The following is a 21,226-nucleotide window of genomic DNA, read 5'->3' as shown; positions in this document are numbered from 1 at the left end:
AATTTTATGTAAATGAGCCCGCCCGCCTCCCGGTGGCTCCCCCCAGCCCTGGATGGGGTGCAGGGAGCACAGAGGGATGATAAGAGCTCAGGTATGGGGGCCACGTCTTGGGTTGAGGACTGGGACCTGAAGGGTGAGGCTGACAGGCCTTTTGAAAAGCTCAGGAAAGTATCTGGGCTGCTGAGCAGCAGGGGCTTGAGGTTTTTTTTTTTTTTGGGGGGGGGGGATGGGAGCAGGATGGAGGTCTGTGTCTTTGCTGGTGCCCTATAACGCTGGGGAAGCCTCAGAGCCGGGAGCTGCCGCCCTTCTCCCTTGCCCCTTTCCCCAGCCAGGTTACCAGTGAAACTATTGACGAATTGGCATTTAATTAATCCTGATGAATTATTTAGCGACTTCATTATCCAACATCAGGAGCTGATGAGAACTGGGGCTGGTAGTAGAACGCAGCTCAGAGGCCGGGCCGGGGTGGCTTTGGAACTGGCCCTGGTCTGGATGGAGACTGTGCCCCATAGCACGGGGCGGGACTCCTCCCGCCATCAGAGGTAGGGCTTCTCCCCTTGCTGTCCCCAAGTGTGCCCTGCCAGGGCCACTTGTCCTGCTGGCTTGGGCTCCGTGGTTACTTCCCTTCTGGAATCTTCTTTGGTCCTCTGGGTTCCTCCTCTGGGCCTAAAGGTTGTGATGATGGATGGGGGTGTGGGGGAGGGTGCCCCAGCCTGACCTTGCCCCCAACTCCCCCAACCCGGCTTGGCTTCAGATCTGGCTGTGGTTTGGATGGAGATTGTGCCCCATGGCACGGGGTGGAGGCTCCTCCTGGCATCAGAGGCGGCACCTCCCGCCTTGCTGTCCCCAAGAGCGCCCCTGCCAGTGCCATTTCTCCCCCCTGGGCGTGGGCTCCCTGATACTTCCCTTCTGGAATCTTCTCTGGTCCTCTGGGTTCCTTCTCCTGGGCCTAAAGGGTGTGATGGTGGGTGGGGGTGTGGGGACGGCACCCCAACCTTACCTTGCCCTCTCCCCAACTCCCCCAAACTGGCTTGGCTTCAGAGTTGGCCTTGGTCTGGAGACTGTGCCCCATGGCACGGGGTGGGGGCTCCTCCTGGCATCAGAGGTGGCATGACCTACCTCACTGTCCCCAAGAGCACCCCTGTCTGTGCCACTTCTCCCCCTGGGCTTGGGCTCCCTGATCCTGTACTTCCCTTCTGGAATCTTCTCCGGTCCCCTGGGTGCGATGATGTATTGGGGCGCGGGGGAGGGCGCCCCAGCCTCACCTTGCCCCCAGCCCGTCTTGCCTTAACCCTTTGTTTCCTCTCTGTCTCCCCCGCAGGCATCCCTCCGAGCGAAAGAGCCCGGCGCGGGGGACAGCGCCACGTGGGTCCGTCCGTCCATGTCCATCTGTCCGCGTGCCACGGCCGGGCCCATGGCACTGTGAGCCCGCCGGGGAGCCCCCCGGGGCGCTCGGCGGCGTCGGGGCGCCCGGCCCCCCGCCTGCCCCATGAGCGCGCGGCTCTGAAGCCTGAGCGCGGCCGGGGGCCGGGCGGGGCCGGGGCCGGGGCCGGCGGAGGCATGACGCCGCCGTGCCCGCCGCCGCTGCTGCTGCTGCCGCTGCTGCTGCCCGCGCTGGCGGCCCTGGAGTTCGGCGGCGGCCCCGGGCAGTGGGCGCGGTACGCGCGCTGGGCGGGCGCGGCGGGCAGCGGCGAGCTGAGCTTCAGCCTGCGCACCAACGCGTCGCGCGCGCTGCTGCTCTACCTGGACGACGGCGGCGACTGCGACTTCCTGGAGCTGCTGCTGCGCGACGGGCGGCTGCAGCTGCGCTTCACGCTGTCGTGCGCCGAGCCCGCCACGCTGCGGCTCGACACGCCGGTGGCCGACGACCGCTGGCACATGGTGCTGCTGACCCGCGACGCGCGCCGCACGGCGCTGGCGGTGGACGGCGAGGCGCGCGCGGCCGAGGTGCGCTCCAAGCGGCGCGAGATGCAGGTGGCCAGCGACCTGTTCGTGGGCGGCATCCCGCCCGACGTGCGGCTCTCGGCGCTCACGCTCAGCACCGTCAAGTACGAGCCGCCCTTCCGCGGGCTGCTGGCCAACCTCAAGCTGGGCGAGCGGCCGCCCGCGCTGCTGGGCAGCCAGGGCCTGAGCGGCGCCGCCGCCCCCGCCGCCCCCGCCGACGCCGACCCGCTCTGCGCGCCCGCGCGCAACCCCTGCGCCAACGGCGGCCTCTGCACCCTGCTGGCCCCCGGCGAGGTGGGCTGCGACTGCAGCCACACGGGCTTCGGCGGCAAGTTCTGCAGCGAAGGTGAGCGGCTGGCGAGGCGCGGCGCGGCGCGGCGAGGGGCGGCGAGGGGCGGCCCCGGGAGGCTGCGACTGCCGGGCCGGGACGTCGGTGTCCGATCGATCCCGTGACAGGTGTCAGATGGAGCCCCGGGAGCGGGGCGTGGCCTGGACACGAGGGGCGTGGCTACTCGAAGGACGCCCTCGGTGGGCGTGGCCTCCCACAGCCCTTGTGGGCACGGCCACATTACCTGAACCCGGTGGGCGTGGCCTTGGTGTGAGGGGCGTGACCACGCAGCCCTGTGGGCGTGGCCATCTTGCTTGTAGGCTCCCAAGTAGGCGTGGCCTCGGCGAGGGCGGGCGAGCGGACATCCGGGCAAGCGAGGCCTGTGAGAGGGTCCGAGGGCGGTGGGCGGGGCCTGTGAGGATTCTGAGGGGAGATAGGCGCCACGCCTATCTACTACTCCGACTACTACTACGAGTAGTTCTGTGGGGAGGTGGGCGGGGATTCTGAATAAAGTGGGCGGGGCCTAGGAGGTCTGAGGAGAGACGGGCGTGGCTTGTGAGGTTTGGTGGGTGGGGCCTGTCTGGATTCAGAAGGCGGTGGCCGGTGGATTCTGAAGGGAGTGGGCGCGGCCTGTGGGATCTGAAGGGAGATGGGCGTGGCCTGTGTAAGGTTCTGAGAGCGGTGGGCGGGGCCTGTCTGGGTTCAGAAGGCGGTGGGCGGTGGAATCTGAAAGAAGTGGGCGTGCCTGATGGATCTGAAGGGAGATGGGCGTGGCCTGTGAGAGGTTCTGCGGGGAGGTGGGCGGGGATTCTGAAGGAAGCGGGCGTGGCCTGTGGGATCTGAAGGGGAGATGGGCGTGGCCTGTGAGAGGTTCTGAGGGCGGTGGGCGGGGACTCTGAAGGAAGTTGGCAGGGCCCATGGGGGGGTTCTGAGGGAGATGGGGCGGGGTCTGTGCGAGGTTATGCGGGTGGTGGGCGGGGCCTGTCTGGGTTCTGAAGGAGGAGGGCGGGGCCTGTGAAGGCTTGAAAAGGAGGCGAGAAGGCGTGCGGAGGCGGGGCCAGAGCTGGCACTATTTTGGGGCGTGGTCTCCGTGTGCGGGGCTTCTGGGAGCCAATGAGCCTCTGCGTGGGCGGGGCCACGAGCGCAGGGGCGGGGCCGGGCCAAGTTGGTGGGCGTCTGCCAGGTCCCCTGTGTTTTTGGGGAGGGCTTGTCTGTCGGGAGCTGAGGCCCACACAGGACCGCCTTGGCGGGAGTGAGAGCAGGGATGGGCCTGAGTCCCCCACGAGGGTCCCCGCTGCAGGGGCTCCGTGGAGGAAGGGGCTGGCAGCCTCAGCCCCTTGGTCTGGAGAATTGGGTTAGGGCTCCTCAGTGGCGTCAGCCTCAAGGTGGGATGTGAACTTCTGTGGAACCCTGAGGTCGAAGCGGGGAGGGGGGTATTTTAGGAAGGAAGGGGTATCAGTTGGGCTGGGCTGGGGCATGGGAGAGGGTCTGCCAGCTCCCCAGCTGCTAGAGGCAGAGGGATGAGGTGTGGGTCAAGGTCGCCAGCTACTTTGGGGGGCTTTGAAGGCACCTGTTGTGCCCTGGTTAGGGAGTTGGAGGAAGGCTGGGGGGGTCTGACTCGAGCATCTCCCTCCTTCCAGTCATCCTCACCACCCCCCTATCGATGTGTGCAGATAGATATTTCCTTCTCCCCAGTGGTGCGGACCACTTGCAGTTGTGTGTGTGTGTGTGTGTGTGTGTGTGTGTGTGTGTGTGTGTGTGATCCAAAAAGTGGATATCTGAGTGTTCCCACTGGTTAGACTAGCAGGCCTTGGATTTCTTTGTGGGCATCTGCGGTGGAGTCCTTGGGCTGGGGAGTCTGGACTGTTTGGATTGCATGTGGACTGTGTAAACTGTGTGTGGTGTGTTGGACTGTGTGGGTTGTGTTTGTGTGAACGGTGTTGTACTGTATGTTGGAATGTGTAGATATGTGTAGATTATACCTGTGTGGACCCCCTCTATGTGAACTGTGTATGTGGGACCGTGTAGATCAGGGGTCTCAAACTCGAGGCCCGCGGGGCCGTTTGCAGCCCTCCATATACAACATTCTGTGGCCCTGCCCTGGAGGAATCTTTGTTTTGTTTTGTTTTGGTTGTTTGGGTCACACCCCCCCCCAATGTTCAAGGCTTGCTACTGACTTTGCACTCAAGGATCACCCCGACTTTGCCTCCTGCGGCCCCCAGGTTAATTGAGTTTGAGACCCCCTGGACTGTAGATGGTATGTGTGTGGACTATATTGAACTATCTGGATTGTGTGGATTGCCTGTGTCTGTGCAGACTGTGTTGGACTGTGTGGGTTGTGTGCGCGTGGACTATGTTGGACTGTGCTGTACTGTGCAGATTATGTATGTGCGACTGTGTTGATGGAGTTTGTGTGGATTATATAGATCTGAGTTATAGAGTCCTTGGTGGTGCATGGAGTCCGCCTGGAGCCCGACGCCTCTTCAGGCAAGCGGGTCTGAGGGTTCAGGAGAACGGCGAGGAAATGACCCACAGCCAGTCAGTAGAAGTCGGGAGACATGCAGCTTATTAAGGGGCCCTAACCGCCATGTGCATATCTTTTTTTTTTTTTTTTGGCCACACCCAGCGGTGCTCAAGGGTTACTCCTGGCTGTCTGCTCAGAAATAGCTCCTGGCAGGCTAGGGGGACCATGTGGGACACCGGGATTCGAACCAACTACCTTTGGTCCTGGATCGGCTGCTTGCAAGGCAAACACCGCTGTGCTATCTCTCCGGGCCCCCATGTGCATATCTTAATGGCTTCTCAGCTAAGCCGCCTCTCTGCACCCAAACTGTCTCTCCTCTCTCCATCCATCCTGTGTCTTCCTCCTTCTCCTGCTGAGCCTCTCTTCTTTACTCCTCCCCCAAGGCCTTCATTACCAACCACAAACCCCTCCCAGAAATGGGCTGGTCTGACTATCAGGTAAGATTAGCATTTGGTTTTGGGAGGAGTGATAGTCTAGATTATGTATGTTGTAGTCTGTGTGCCAGGGCTGTGTTGTTGGACTGTGTCGGACTCTGGATTACTTGTATGGACTGTGTAGATTGTGTGTGGCCTGTATTGTACTGCGAAGATTCTGTTGAACCATGCTGGTTGCATATATGCAGACTGTGTTGGAACTGTATGGATTTGTGTGTGTGGACTGTGGATTGTGTGTGCGGACTGTGGTGGATTATGTATTGGATTATGTGATTGTATATGTGGACCATGTTGAACTGTGTTGATTGCGTGTGCGGACCGTGTTGGGCCGTGGCTCGCATGTACGCACACTGTTGGATTGGGTGGACTGCATGTATGTGTATTGTGTTGGACTGTGTGGGCTGCATCTGTGTGCAGCTGGCTAGTAGGGACACACCAGGAAGGCTTCCAGTTGCTTTTGTGGGCGATTTGTGCTGGGTATGGCTCCCTCACTCTAGGAACTGTGTGTATCAGATGAAACTGGCACCTTCTCGCCTTTTCTCCCAGGAGTTCAGGTGCTCCCGAAGCTGTGAAATGCTGCGTCTGTGTTTGCTCGCAGAGCCTGTGCGCGTGGAGGTGCATGGATTCTGAGAACGGGCTCCACTGACTGCAGATGTTTCCAGAGAGAGCTCAGAGCATGTGCAGGATGAGGGCATGTACACTCAGGCTGCCTGTGGTGCCTGGGTGGTGCACCCCGACTTCATAGGGACCCTTCCTTTCCGCGACCTCAAAGTTAATTCTCTGGCGCCCTGGGCCTGTTCCTCCTTGCTTATCCAGGGAATACAGGTGAGGTTCTGCCTTTTTTGCCTTCTGAGGCCTATGCTGTTAACTCAATGGGAGAAGGGCATCAAGCTAGAGATCAGAGGGTCCTAGGTCTCCCAGAGACAGAATTAGCCCTGGGTACCTGGGAAATACTGTAAAGTACTCCAGTCATATTCCTTTCCAGACCTTTCAGAATTCCTGGGCTCATTCCTAGCGATCTGTATAGGAGTGCATGTTCTGAGAGCCAGCCATGCATTCGTGTCAGAGACGAGGCCCTGTGTGTGTGAGTGATAAATATCTGCTATGTGAGAGCTGTGTGTGTGTGCATGTATGTGTGTGGGGCTCATGAAGCAGAGGGAGAGGGAGACACTGGGTGGCTGACAGTTTTTAGGTGTGTGCTTGTACAAATGCAGATGTGTGTGCACAGATGTGTGGAGTTCTGGAAACAGGGAGAGAGAGAGAGCAGGAGACACTGGGTGAGTGGCAGAGAGCTGGTGTGCAGGCCACAGGCACACACGTGATCTCGGATAGGAGCGCTGCTTTATTTGTGTTGAAAGGGCAGGGCATCTCTAGTATAGTACCAGGCTCTTAGTGGGTGTTTGATCAAGGCTAGTGGCATGAATGGAGAGCATTATTAAAAAGGATCTGAGGACACGGAGGCTCTGGGGAAGGCTGACTGTGACCAGACAAAGGTGTCTGAGTCTGCTCAGACCCATGCGTGGGTGGTCACACTTGGAATGGACATGCTAAGCCAGTGACACCCTGCCTGACTCCTTCCTTCCCTCTCCTGATGCGTCAGCTTTGGTACTATCTTGTGTCCCTGACACGCTGAGCACATTCCCGTTCCACTGCAGGGGATCCATGCATGGGATTGAGTTGTGAAGGGGAACAGGACCGATTCCTAGATTTACAGTGGGGGAGAGGCCTCAGGCTTTCTGGCAGAGAAGTGGCTTGTTTCTTTTTTCTCTGCTTTGTTCTCTTCTGGGAAGCCAGCCCTTTGCCAAGGATTCTCCTCTGAGCTCGTGTTTTGGAAACCTATGGGTCCCAGCACTGGGGTTCATAAGAAATTGGATACTTGGGTGTTAGATTTGCAGGGGCCGGAGCAGTGGCGCGGCGGTAGGGTGTTTGCCTTGCACAAAGCTGACCTAGGATGGACTGTGATCCCATTCCCGCGTCTCACATAGTCCACTGAGCCAGGAGCGATTTCTGAGTGCATAGCCAAGAGTAACCCCTGAGTGTCACTAGGTGTGCCCCCCCAAAAAACAACAAAACAAAAAATAATTTGCCTTGTGCTTTATCCAATGTACATTTGAGAACATGATTTCACTTTTCATCAAAGTACACCTGAGCTAATCTAACTTCAGCTTCTTGCATATGGGTTCCTGAATCCTTTGGGGTCCTCTCTGCCTTTCTGGGCTGGGCCTGCCTATTTTTTGGGCAGAATCTCTCAGGCAGGGATTTTGGGGGCCACTCCCAATGATAACTTGCCAACAGGACTGGGTGGTTTAGCACTCAGGCCTGGCACCTGTTTTGCCACTGGGTGCTGGTGAACTCTGTGCCTCCAAGCCAGGCACCAGACCCCCGAGCCTCCTTCCTAGGCTCTTGGCCCCGCAACTGACCGAGAATCTCCCAGCTAAGAAATATGCCCTTTTGTTTGTTTTGGGGCCACTCCCAGGGTTTCTCCTGGCTCTGTGCATAGAAATCACTCCTAGCAGGCTCGGAGGACCATATGAAATCGAACCCAGGTTGGCTGTGTGCTAGGCAAAAGCTTGACATGCTGTGCTATTGCTCTGACTGTTTTCTTATCTTGCGGGGTTTGGCTGCAGTGAGCTGGGGTCTACCCTAAGCTGGAGCTGAGTTAAGTCTGAGTTAAGTCTGAACTCCAAGGCCAAACCAGCTATGAGTCCTGAGTTTGCTGAGTCTGAACTTCAAATCTATGCACCCTTTGCAGGCTACTCAGGTGTGGCAGGGAGGCAGGAGCCTGGGGTTCATGAGAGTTTGAGCAATTCCTCTGAGGAGCACTGAAAAGGCTGAGGGGAGAAAGGCGTGTAAGGGTGTATGGGAGGTGGGGCGTGGTGGTGTCACTGTGCTAGGGAGGGAATCAGGACCCCTGTGGCCATGGTGTGCAGGCAGGGAGGTGGCACATTATGAGTTGCTGGCGACTTAGTCAATGGACTATTGCTGGCGCTGCCTCCTGGTGGGGGCAGGAGTTGTGGAGAGGTGGAGAGTCAGGGGATACAGGGAAGAGGGAGCAAGGCTGAGGAGTGGTGGAATCTCAAAGGCCTGGAATGTGTGAGGCTCTGGGTTCTGCCTCTGTGTCTTGTGCCCCCTTACCCCCTTCACAGCACTGCCAGGTGTGGCCCTCTGACCCTCAGTCCTGCTATATGTGATCCTATTTAAAAAGCTAAGAGAGGGGCCAGCGCTAACCTAGGACGGACCGCGGTTCGATCCCCTGGCGTCCCATATGGTCCCCCAAGCCAGGAGCGACTTCTGAGCGCATAGCCAGGAGTAACCCATGAGCGTCACCGGGTGTGGCCCAAAAACCAAACAAACAAATAAACAAACAAACTAAGAGGGCCCAAGGATACAGTGAGTAGGGCATTGCTTTTCATGTAGCTGTTTTCAATCCTGGTAACCCATATGGCCCCTTGAACGCTGCTAAGAGTGATACCTAAGTGCAAAGCTAGGAATAAGCTTGGAGCACTGCCAGATGTGGCCCAAAACACAAACAAACAATAAAACCACAACTACGTATTGGAGCTGGTGGGATAGTAGGTAGGGCACTGAGCCTTGCATGTGGCTTATCCAGGTTCAGTTTTCCCAGAGTCCCTTAAGGTCTCCTAAGCACCGCCTGAAGTGATTCCTGAGTGCAGAGCCATGAAGTAACCCCTGAGCATCGCAAGGCATGACTCAAAAGCTAAAACAAATATATAAAGTAAGGGAAATGGGAAGGCTGGAGAGGAAGTACAGAAATAGGGCGCTTACCTTGCACGAAGCTGGCCCCAGTTTGATCCCCAGTGAAGTGACGGGGATCACGCCACCCAAAGTGAGGTGTGCAGAGAACCTGGGATTTTCAGCAGGTTTGTGCAGAGTGAGAGCTATGCCTGGGTGCAAGATTGGAGGGAGTAGTGTACAATGGGTTCTTGCCGGCAGAGTTTCGAGTTCAGCGGTGCAAGATAGTCCCAGAAATGACATGGGGGGCCGACGAGGTGGCGCTAGAAGTAAGGTGTCTGCCTTGCAAGCGCTAGCCAAGGAAGGACCGCGGTTCGATCCCTCGGTGTCCCATATGGTCCCCTCCAAGCCAGGGGCAATTTCTGAGTGCTTAGCCAGGAGTAACCCCTGAGCATCAAACGAGTGTGGCCTGGAAAAAAAAAAAAGAGGGCCCGGAGAGATAGCACAACGGTGTTTGCCTTGCAAGCAGCCCATCCAGGACCAAAGGTGGTTGGTTCGAATCCCGGTGTCCCATATGGTCCCCCGTGCCTGCCAGGAGCTATTTCTGAGCAAACAGCCAGGAGTAACCCCTGAGCACCGCCGGGTGTGGCCCAAAAACCAAAAAAAAAAAAAAAAAAGAAATGACATGGGGACAGGGATCTGGGGGAGTGGGGTGTCGTGAGAGAGTGGGGTGTGTTGATAAAGGCTGTGACAACAGCCTTGTCTGAGTGAAGGTTCTGGGCACTGTGTGTAGGGCCATGCGAGACTCAGAAAGGCTGAACTTCTTGGTAGGCCTGGTGGATGCATGGTGAATGAAGAGAAGGGAGACAGTGTAAGAAAAGTTGAGGGCCCGGAGAGATAGCACAGCGGCGTTTGCCTTGCAAGCAGCCGATCCAGGACCAAAGGTGGTTGGTTCGAATCCCGGTGTCCCATATGGTCCCCCGTGCCTGCCAGGAGCTATTTCTGAGCAGACAGCCAGGTGTGACCCAAAAACTAAAAAAAAAAAAAAAAAGAAAAGTTGGGGCTCCAGATCCTGAAGGTGTGGGATTTCACCGCAGCCCAGGGTTATAGTCAGTGATGAACTGCAGATGCTGTTGGGTGCCAGAAGGAGCACAGACCCCGAAAAGTCTATCAGGGAGGGGTGCGGGAGGAAGCAGGGAATGCAGAAAGGCAGTGGGGCAGAAGACTCAGCTCTGCTTGGGGCCCTGTATGGAGGGTGTTCGTATGTGCTGGGCATCTCTTCTCACTGAATCCTCACAGTCAGATCTGAATTGCACAGTGGCTGGGGTCACAGCCCAAGCTGACTCCAGGGTCTGGTACTCCTGAAAAGGAGAGGTGGTCCCTGGTGCTGGTCAGTGAACTCCCGGTCCCATTAGTGGTGTGGGGAAGTGAGTTCACTTCCTGAGGACTTAGTGGCCCTCTGGTGCTGCCTGATCTGCCGTTCTGGTCACTTCATGAGGGCGATGCCCTGTGTGGCCTGAGGCCAGCTCTTCCCGTGCCTCCACCTCGGCCCTGGGAGGAGCTGTCAGGGATGAGCATCAGGGAGCTGACCTCTGTTCTGCTTGTGAACTTGGACACAAGCTTTCCCAAGCTTGTTGAAACTGTGAGTCACCCACAGGAAATGGATTCCAAGTAGGTTGAGAGCTTTACTTGGAGAAAATTGCAAGTTTTTTTTTTAAAGAAATTGTTAGTTTGTTTGGGTTGTGAGACACCTTTGGCAGTGCTCAGGGATTACACTTGGCTCTGCACTCGGGGATCGCTCTTGGTGGGACCATATGAAGTGCTGGGGATCGAACCTTGGTAAGCTGCATGCAAGGCATACACGTTACCTGTTGTATCTCTCTGGCCCTGAAAAAATCACAGGCCACCGTCCTTCTGCATACAAGGCAAACACCCTGCCTCCATGCTATCTCTCTGGCTCCTGACCCCAAGTTTTTAATCTGTAAGTGATATATCAATGGTTTGGCTGCTCCAAACATTTTTCTTCTTTGTTCTTTTTTGGTTTGTTTTGTGTCACCACCCAGGCAGTGATCAGATACTGCTTCTGGCCCTGTGCTTAGGGGATCGGAACCCCACCATCCTATAAACCATCCTTTTGCTCCAGACCATTTTTATTTATTTATTTATTTTGGTTTTTGGGTCACACCCGGCAGTGCTCAGGGTTACTCCTGGCTCTACGCTCAGAAATCTCCTCTGGCACACTTGGGGGACCATATGGGATTCCAGGTTTCGAACCACCAACTCTTTGCATGAAAGGCAAACACCTTACCTTCATTCTATCTCTCCGTCCCTCCTCCAAACCATTTTCTTTCCTTCTGGTCTTCGTCATTATCCTTGACAACAAATTTTTTTGAATCCCCAAATTTACACGGGGGTTCTCTGCTGGGACCAAAGATGGTACAGCGGGCAGGGCGCTTTTCTTGCATGCAAAAGACCAGGATTCAATCCCCAGCATTTCATGTGGTCCCGAGTTCTTCCAGGAGTGATCTCTAATCGCAGAATTAGGTGTAAGCCTCCTCTAGCACTGTCGCTGGGTGTGGCCCCCAAACCAACAAAACCAAATACATTAAAATTTCTCTCAGCAGTGTGGTGTGAGAGAGCTGAATGGGGGCTGATAAGTGTGGAGGGAGCGGCTCCCACGGCCAGACAGGTTGTTCGGAGAGAGCTGTCGTTTGGAGAGTGATGTTCTGAGGCCCAGGAAATAAGAGATAGCTGAGGACAGTCCTCCAGACTGAAGGGCTCTGCACTGCTGGCTTCATGGGCCCCTGGTCTTGCTGGCATTTGGGAAAGTGACTCCTTCTGGTTCTCAAGCATCCTGCTCTTGTGAAGCAGAGGTTACTTTGTTGTCATCAGGACTAAATCAGCTAACTCATGTAGCTTCTTTACCATAGGGCAGGGACTGTGCCAAGTGATCCACGAGAGAGCACAGCTTTGATTATTAGCCAGAGTTCCTGGAGGGCTTCAGGACGAGGTGAGCCTTGGCAACTGCAGTTGGTGAAGGACAGGGCAGTCTCTCCTGGAAAACAGCCTTCAGTGAAGGGACAAAGGAATGTGTGAGCTCAGTGCATCCAAGGCCCAGATGGAGACCGAGAGAGTTGGGTGAAGTGGTTTGTGGGAGAAGAAATGAAGCTCAAAGAAATCTTGACTTGAAGCTCAGAATGTGCTGTTGGAAGTCTTGGTGCCCTCACATCTGCGCTTGGGCTTTGACTCTGTCCCAGCAGTACCCTGGGACAGTTGCTTTCATTTCTGTGCCTTGGTTTCCCTGTGCATGCCTGTGTGCCAGGCTGTCCCAGGAATGGCCACAAGGAATGAAGTGATGGAGGGAACAAAGCCCCTTCCAAGGAAAGCCAGGGAGGGCATTCACCTTTGAGCTTCTCCAAGTCTGCCCACCCCCCCCCCCAAAAAAAGGAGAGCACTCAGTGAGGGAGATATGCCATAGCATATTATTAGCCAACTCAATAAACAGGCTTTTTTGTTTTGTTTTGTCCCCTCCCCACCTTTTTTTTGCCATACTCAAAGTGCTCAGGGGTTACTCCTGGCTCTGTACTCAGAAATCACTCCTGGGGCCGGAGCAATAGCACAGTGTTAAGGCATTTGCCTTGCACACTGCAGACCCAGTTTTGCAGTCTGCAGACAGACTCAGGTTCAATCCCTGGCATCCCATATGGTCCCCTGAGCCTGTCAGGGGTGATTTCTGAGCACGAAGCCAGGAGTAACCCTGAGTGCTGCCGGGTGTGGTCCAAAAACAGAACAAAACAAAACATAAAAAAGAAATCACTGCTGGTAGTGCTCAGGGGACCATATGGGATGCAGGAGATCAAATCTGGGTTGTAAGCATGAAAGTAACTGCTTCTCCCTTTTACTATTGCTCTGCTCACCCCTATCCCCACCTTGGGTTGTTCAGTGTTATTTTTTTTTCACACCTGGCCATGCTCAGGGCTTTCTCCTGGCTCTGTATTCAGGAATTACTCCTGGTGGTGCTCAGGGGACCATATAAGGTGCTGGTATCAAACCTGGTTGGCTGTGTATAAGGCAAATGTCCGACTCACTACACTATACTATTGCTCCATCCCCACCACCCCCCACTTAAAAAGAAAAACTTCCGGCCAGAGAGATAGCATAGCGGTAGGGGGTTTGCCTTGCATGTGACTGACCTGGGATGGACCCAGTTTCATCCCTGGCATCCCATATAGTCTCCCCAAGCCTGTCAGGAGCAACTTCTGAATGCAGAGCCAGGAGCAACCTCTGAGCGCCACCAGAAGAAGCCCAAAAAGAAAAAGAAAAAGAAAAAAAGACAGCGAGCCAGGAACTATATCAACAGCTGGATGGAGGGAGATGGATGAGACATTGTCTTTGTCCTGAGATATCTCCCTGACCTGTCAGGAAGCAGGCGAGTAGACACAAGTGCATGAGGGATATGATAGTGACAGTGTACTGCGCATGTGTGCTGAGAGCCGGACAGCAGGCAGGGAGGGCACTAGGCACTTTGCTGCACCTGCTTGGCTGGGTTACCAAGAAATTGAGCCCTACGGCCATAGAATGTAAAGTGATGGTCAGGGCCCAAGCCAGCCCACGAACCCTCAGCTCATTCTGAGGCCCCAGGACCTTCCTCGGGGATCTCCAGCATTAGTGGGAAGTGATTTGACTTTTTGGAGAAGGTCATACCTATGGTCTACATTGCCAGGGGTGTGTCTAGAGCAGGGTTCAAAAAGCTTGCCTGGGTGGACCGGGAACAGCAGATGAAGATCGATGGGTCAATCGAGGGTGAATTGATGATCAATAAGTTTGCAGGCAGATAGCCAGAGGTCCGGACAGACAGATGGTAGATAGGCCGGCAGGTAGAAGGTGCTGTGAGATGTGTGAGTGTGTGCATGAAGGGGGTGTGAATCTATCCCCAGCATTTCAGACCACCATACTGTTCTGCCACTCAGCCTGGCTATAAGTGTGGGAATGCTGACTGACCGGAAGTGAGGTGGCAGAGACAGCCTGTTAAGAGAGATGGAACAAATCCAAGACGAGGTTGGGGGTTGGCGGTATCCATACAGGCTGTGTTTGTGGGGTGTGCTGTTTCTCACTCCTTCTGTAACCTCCTCAAAACACTTCAGATTGGGGCTGGAGTGGGGATCTCTTACAATCCTCTCTTGGTCCCTCTCTCTGAGCTGCTCAGAGCAGGGGGATCTAAAAGCCATATTGGATGCCCCTCTTATTTTTGCTGGCAAGAGGGTTTGGGGGCAATGGGGTGCCCGAGCAGAGGGCTGACTGAGCCCTTGGCTACTCTTGGGTCTTCACGAGGTGCCTGTGTGAGCCCCTCACTCATGGCCCCTTCTCTCTGAATCAAGGGTGAGGGCTGGGGAGGTCTGGCTGCTGCTCCTGCCATGCCTCGATTTTCTGTGGGGTCCTGAGTACCTGCCCTGGGCCTCAGTTTCCTAAAATGCGACTGTCAGTGTGGGGGTCCTGCATCTGGGGCACTGACTTAGAGAACACCTCAGTGTGCTCTGCCTGACAGCAGAGACCCAGTGAGGTGTTGCAGGCAGGATATCCTGCAGGGATCCCTGTGTTTTCTACACTAACCACTCTCCTTTCTCTCTCTCTCTCTACCTGCCCTGCTCTGTGTCCTGCAGAGGAACACCCCATGGAAGGTGAGTAAGGTTCCCATCTGTCTTGGGGGGCAGTGAGCGCCCAGCGGCTCTGGGGCTATGGTGTGGGAGGCTGCCCTTCTCCCTCTGGCCCACTTCTGCCACGGTTTGGGGGAGAAGAACCAGGCAGAGGCCCTGGAACTGGCTCTCACCCCCATCTTCATGTCCATCCGTCCCCTTTCTGCTTCCTTAGGGGGTGAGGTGGGGGCTGGAGATTTCAGAAGGACCCAGGCAAGAGTGAGCACCTCCCAGCTAGAGCTTAGTCAGACTACACCCCAGGTTACTGGGGCAGACTCTGGGATCCTTGAGTCCCTGCAGGTTGGGTTTGGGGGCACCAGAGCTGGGAGGAGGTGGGGACCTGCTTCATCCTCAGCCCAGGCCCAGCACCTTTTGGGGGTTCTCTGCCCTTCAGTGTCTTCTCATTTGCTAGCCCCTTCTCTCGCCCTCTGGTTCAGTAGTCACCCCTCTTTCTCCAGAGTTCTGCTTCAGATCTCTCTTTGGTCCCTGTCCTTCCACAGGCTCTTTGGGTCTCTGTCCTGCTCTGCCTCTTCTTCATTTCTGTCCTTCTGGGTGTGTGTTGGGGGGAGTGTCGAGGGGAGGCAGGCAGCAGGGCCAGCGAAAAGTTAGGCCTGTCCATGTTCTCTTCTGGGAAAGAGGTCCTGGGGGACTCAGGCAGAGCTGAGGTGCACTCAGGGGAGAAGGAAGTGGGGCAGTGCGGGCTGGATCCCCTTTCCTATCGCCACCGTCTCACTGGCGTCTCTTCTAGGATGTCCCTAGGGGGCCTAGCCCGGCTGGCAAGTGCATGTTGATGGGTGTGTGTATGTGCGTCTGTGTATGCATGTTGTATATATGTTCATGTGTGTGCCATGTGCCTACCTGCACGCATGTATTCATACTTGTACTTGCCATGCATCTTGTGCATGCTTGTCTTTGTGTGCACGTCCCTGTATGCGCATGCATGTTGGCCTGTGTGCGTGTGGGTGCCTGTGTTCCGCAGCTCTGTGTTTTGCCCCTCAGTGCCTGGGGTGGAGAGTCCACCCTTCCTCATCCTCGGTGGTGGGAGACTTGCTGCTGGGGCCCCTGTGCTGCATCTCCTGGCCGTGTGCGAGGCTGGGCAGTGGGTGTGCCTCAGCTGGTGGCCGCAGCTTGCTGAGGGCTGGAGATAAGATTTAGTGCTGATGTGACTTTTACTTGCTCTTGATGTCATGTCTCCTCTGGAACAAAGGGAGAGCAGAGGGAAGGGGGGGGGGCAGGGTGGAGGAGAGGCTGGGGGGCAGGGAGCCAGGATGGAAGAGAGGAGGGAGTGAGGAGAGGGACCAGGCCAGCAAGAGCAGAAACCAGGAGACAGCAGGGAAGAGGAGTGAGGGACTGCAGCAGGTACAGGGAGGAAACCTAGGTGGCACAGAGTGGGGCGTGGTGGGGTTGTGTGTATGTATTGGGGTGTCTTTATGTCTTATGTGTGTTCTTGCAAGTATGCATTCATACGTGTGTCCACATGTATGCATGTCTTCACAGTGTGTATTCACGTGCCCCTGGCAGTGCCGTGCACCTGTGTGTCTTTGTGCTGTGTCTGTGCATGTGTCCTTTGATTTCATCTCCCCAGAACTGTCTTCCGTCTCTTAAGGCCGGGCCTCTTGGGATTCTGGTAGACAAGGAAGGGGACAGGGCTGAGAGTAGGGACGGGATTGGTGTCAGGTTGTTTCTTAGAGGTGGTTCTGGACTTGGGGTTCCCCCTTCCCATTTTAGGGCCTCTGGCTCTTCATCTCTTTTCTGTCCTGACACTCTGTCCTAGGCCTCGCTTCCTCCCAGAAGCCCTTTCACACCCCCTTATCCAGATTTCTGGTGGGACCCCAGCCCTGGCTTCCATCTCCCCCCTTCAGTTTCTGGGGTGGGGAGCAGAACCAGGCTAGCCAGGTCCAGGGTCCTGGGAAAGGCCCAGCAGCCATGGGTCACTGCAGACTTCACAATCTTGGGCTGAGGAGGCCATAGGTAGACTCAGGCTGGGTCTGAGGAAGTTGCAACTGTTCTGGGCTGGGCAGGAGGTAGGCTGGGTGTACTCTGGATTGGGGAGGAACAGGACAGACAAGAGGCCGCCCTTCTCCAAGATGGTGGGGCTGTCATGCCTGAGGGAGCTGAGCAGCTGGTTGCCTTGGCGACAGGGGAGAGCACCGCATGCTAATGAGGAGGGTCTCCCTCAGCAGCCCGGCCTGTGGGGACAGAGGCGACCAGCTCCTGGGTAGCTCCTAGGCGGACTTTCCTGTGAGGAGCCAGGGCCAAGGCCACAGTGGCCAAGGCCATTCCTGGCAGCAAGAGCCCAATGAGGGTTCCGGTTCTGGACCTGAATTCAGGGAGTTGGGAAGGAGGTGCTGGTAGTTTGTGGGCAGGACCAGGAGGAAGAGTCAAGCCAAGACCACCCTCCTGTTTCTGGGTAAAACTTAAGTCTCAAGAGGAGGGCTGGCCCTGGGTCCCTTTCCTTAAACCACTGTTGCCCTCTAGACGGAGTGGGGCTAGGCAGCCTTTCCTCACAAAACTCCACTACCCAGTCCTCCACTTGCTCCCCAATACCCTGGCAGCCTCCATTCACTCTGCCTCACTCTGCCGAGGGGTAAGGGCAGTTTCAGGCCCCACAGGTACCCCTTCCACCAGGGAATCAGGGATCACTGGAGGCCACAGAGAGAGACCGACTGGTTGTCTTGGGGAGCCCTTTGGTCTTAGCCTGGCTCTCAGGAGTAGGCCAAAGTTCCCCCTCTGGAGGTTGAAGAGGACCCTGAACCAGGGCTGACCCCCTCACTTAAGGGGTCACAGAACCTCTGGGAAAAACCCAGCCAAGCTGTGGAGGCTGGGGTTCAGAGTTGATTCCCATTCCAAATCTCAGAGAGGGGCAAGAGAAAAGGGGTCCTCAGGAGGCCTTGTGAGCCCCATGACCTGCCTTCTCAGAGACCCAGGCCTTGCCTGTGGGAAAATGAGGTTCCCCCATCTCCAGGCCACACTTCATGCTTTTTGCTGCTTCCCACTTCTACTCTGTCCTCTGAACCCCTGTTGCCTTATAGTGTCCCGGTGGTTTGGGGGACACAGATGGAACTGGACAGATGCTTTCCCAAAGCCTCCTTGGGGGTTCCTTCTAGCCCAGGCTCCCCAACCCTCTTTCTCGGCCAGGGTTAGAGGGTGGCAGGCCCACTAACAGGACTCTCTCCTCTCCAGGTGCTCTGGTTCTGTGTCGTGTTTTATTTTCTCCTCCATCCGAATCGTTTTTCTCGTTGACCGTTTTTTTTTTCTCTCCGCCTCCCGGAAGAAAAAAAAAAAGAAAAAAAGGAAAAGGAAAAAGCAGCCCTCCCCGTCTCATGCTTCTGCTCCTTTTACTTTTTTTTTGCCGGCAAGAAGAAAAAATAAAGAAACCAAAATCCCCCCCCCCCCCACTCCCTGACGTGCCCCCTGCTCTGCCCCTCCCTCTGGTTCTGCCTGGACTCCCTCTTGGTGCCCCTTCTCTTGCTCTCTGTCTCTCTCTCTAACCCCCCTTGTTCCCCCTCTGTTTCGGCATCGGGGCCCCTCTCCTCAGCTTCTGGGCTGGGGGCTTCCCCCGATGTCTGTCACAAGTTAAAAGGGTTTTAAATTGTGGCACCAAAGGCTTCTTCTCCCCCCTCTCTGGCTGCTTTTGATGACTCGTGTTTTCTTTGTTTCTTCCCTTTTTGCTTTCTTTTTTTCTTCTTTTTTTCCCCTTCTTTCTTTCTCTCCTGCCCCTTTCCAAGGTCCGGCTCACCTGACGTTAAACAGCGAAGGTATGGTTTGAAGTTGGGGTTTGGTTTGGATTCCCCAATCTGCGCCTGGATTTTCTGTTCTTCTCCCTGTGCCCGGCCCTTTCCTGACCCTCCACCTTCCTGCCCTTCCTGCCCGCAGCATCCCCCCACCCCATATCCTTTTTCTACTGGGGGTGCCGGGTGGGGGTGGGGGACTGGCCCCTGTCTGTGCTGCCCTGCCCCCTGGCCCTCTCCCCATGCTCCATCCGCCCTCATCTCAGCCTGGTTTCTGACATCAAGAGATGTTTGAAGTCCTGCCGTCGTCGTCTTGTCTTTGCGTTGGTTTTCGTTTTGTTTTTGTTTTCCTGGGAGTGTATCTTGCTTTCCCCCCCTTTCTCATAGTGCTGTTTTATTTCCTTCCACTCATTTTGATCATTCTTTCTTTTCTCTGGGCCCCAGTGAAGAGAGGAAAGCATGAGCCAGAGAAGGGGGGCTTCTTGGCTGCCTGATTCTCCTCTTCTGCTGTTGGGGGTGTCCACCATGGGAAGCTGGGCCAAATAGAGGGGTGGGGGATCAGGGTGCCCCGGGATCTATAGCCCTCCCATGCACCCACACCTCACCATGTGTCTGTAGGGTGTCTCTCAGACAGATGAAGTCATGTGGTGACAGACACAGGCTGGGGATGGCATAACCTCGAAGTGATGGGACTGGGAGCATCTGTTTCAACCTCCCCTTCCACCCTGTCCTCTGTCCTTAATGGTTTGTACATAGAGGCTAGGAGATTGTACAGTGGTTGGGTGTCTGCTGAGCTGATGCCCCATTGGGGTTCAATTCCTAGTACCACATGGTTCATCAAGCAGTTTTGGGTGCAGCTGTGGAGGCCCCCAAGCACCAGCCAGGTGGCCTGAATAATCCCTAGAACTAACTATTGAACCTGCAAAGCATCCTCGGGCCCTTAATATGAAACCCCGCCATGAGACTCATTGGTGGGAACCCAGGGCCCCTCTTAGGAGGTTCGCCCATAACCTAAAGACAGAATCCAGGAATCCTGACTTAGACCCCCTCCTCTTGCCATCTACCCTCTGGACAGACCCTTTAATGTGTTTTGTCCTGACCCAGGGTGACTGTTGGGGTTCCATGTCCCTGAGGGGAGGTTTCTGGGTCTGGCAACAGGTCACCATGGGGTGTGGGGCAGGTAATACATGTGGGAGAAGAGGAAAACCCCAATTTCCAAGTGGGGATTGGGCTGGTAGGTCACACCCATCCTTACTCTTTCTAGTGCCTGATTCTGGGGGTGCTGGCTAGGGTCAGTTTGCTCAGAGACAGGCCTGAGGTGTTCCTCCCAGTGGTCCTCAAACTATGACCCACGGGCCACATATTGTATTTGTTTCCATTTTGTTTCTTCACTTCAAAATAAGATAAATGCAGTGTGCATAGGAATTTGTTCATAGTTTTTGTTTTTACTATAGTCCGCACCTCCAATGGTCTGAGGGGCAGTGAACTGGCCCCTGTTTAAAAAGTTTGAGGACCACTGCTCTAGATCCACAATTTAGATTTTACTCTGGATTTCATTGTGGGGGCGTGGGGTCAGATGGCATCGAAGAGGGGTATCTATACCCCCCTTGAGGGAGGACTGGTAACAGGTGTGGTGCTGGGGTGGTAGGTGCTGTGAAGGGACAGGTCAGCTTTTCAAGTGCACCTGGAGCCCAGGTGTGGCAGTGTATGATGCAGAACTGCTAGGGAGGAAGGAGCTGGGCACAAATATGCAGAGAGTAGCCCCAAAGCAGGGCTGTACCTCAACCCCCATGAGGAGGCCTGAAAACCCACCAAGGAGGCCCTGCTCTGGGCTGACTCCTGTTTTAGATGTGGATCTGTGGATCCGGGTGTGCCAGGGAGCCAGGCTTGCCCCAAGCCAGATGAAGACCGGGGGGTCCTGGAGGGATGCATTTGGAGTGAGTCAGGAGGAGGAGCCCATGGTCAGTTGTTTGGATGAGCAGGGTCTTGAACTCTGACCCAACAGGAAGGGGCTGAACCAAGAGGCAACTAAGAAGGTGGTGGAAGTGGACACCTAGGAGAAACCCCAGAGTATGCAAGTCCCCAGAACAGCGACTGACCCCTCGCCAGCACCCTGAGAGGCCCTCCATCACCTTGGGGCTGGGGTGGGCCTGGCTGGGAAGCTCCCGGTACCTGACTCCTCAATTCTGCTTCTCCAGTAGGGTCCTTACTGTTCTCCGAGGGGGGGGCCGGGAGAGGAGGAGCCAGCGATGTGCACCAGCCGACGAAAGGTCAGTGACTCCTGTCCCCAGAGAGTCCCACCTGTACCCCTGTGGGCTCATTGCACGACTATTCTTGCCTTATCACCCGAGGGAGAGTCCTATGTGCCCTCACCCTTAGGTTCTGGAACTGGAGGATGTGTAACCCAGCCCTTGCCCTAGTTCCATTTTTCTTCCACCACCCAGTGACCTGAGGACCTTTCTAGAACCCCCAGGCCTTTCTATGTCCTGTTCAAGCCTGTCCTCAGCCTGTCTTGTTTCTCTGGTGCAGGACAGGCAGCAGGGTAGCCCTAGCCCCCAGACCTTCACTTCCAAGTGCCAGTGCTGGGGATGCTGGTTGGGTGGTAGGTACCAGGATAACAGATGAGGAGCCCAATCCTAGCCACAGCTCCAAAGGCCAGCGTGGGACCTCTGCGTGGCTTGGGTTGTTGGCTCTAAGCATTGTGCTCTGCAGAGACTTGGAGTTCGTAGGCAGTTAGCAAGTCCTCCAGGACCGGCCACGAGGGCCAAGCCCTGGCAGGTTGCAGGACATGCTGTTCTGGGCACTGTTCTGGGCCCCTGGCCTCTCGCCAGCCTTCCTCTCTGATTCTCATCCACCCTCGAAATGTCTCCTGAGAGCCC

At 55.9% G+C, this 21,226-nt stretch overlaps 1 protein-coding gene across 9 annotated transcripts in view; it reads left to right on the top strand.

Annotated features, from left to right (window-relative positions):
* The first annotated feature begins 1,636 nt into the window (after positions 1-1,636).
* NRXN2 (neurexin 2) overlaps positions 1,637-21,226 on the top strand; it is an 83,022-nt gene continuing 63,432 nt past the window's right edge. For 3 of the 9 annotated variants that reach the window (XM_049779566.1, XM_049779559.1, XM_049779558.1), the window contains exons 1-4: positions 1,639-2,290; positions 14,584-14,601; positions 18,345-18,374; positions 20,546-20,617. In XM_049779566.1, the coding sequence (XP_049635523.1) occupies positions 1,879-2,290; positions 14,584-14,601; positions 18,345-18,374; positions 20,546-20,617 (532 nt within the window). In that variant the 5' untranslated portion in view covers positions 1,639-1,878. Of the gene's footprint in view, positions 2,291-14,583; positions 14,602-18,344; positions 18,375-20,545; positions 20,618-21,226 lie in introns of all 9 variants that reach the window. The other 6 variants (XM_049779564.1, XM_049779554.1, XM_049779565.1 and 3 more) reach the window with 4 other exon arrangements.

The sequence above is a fragment of the Suncus etruscus genome, chromosome 9 (genome assembly GCF_024139225.1).
Source record: "Suncus etruscus isolate mSunEtr1 chromosome 9, mSunEtr1.pri.cur, whole genome shotgun sequence".
NCBI lineage: Eukaryota > Metazoa > Chordata > Mammalia > Eulipotyphla > Soricidae > Suncus > Suncus etruscus.
The sequence above is the reverse complement of the archived record's forward strand: the minus strand, read 5'-3'. Positions and strand labels throughout refer to the sequence as shown.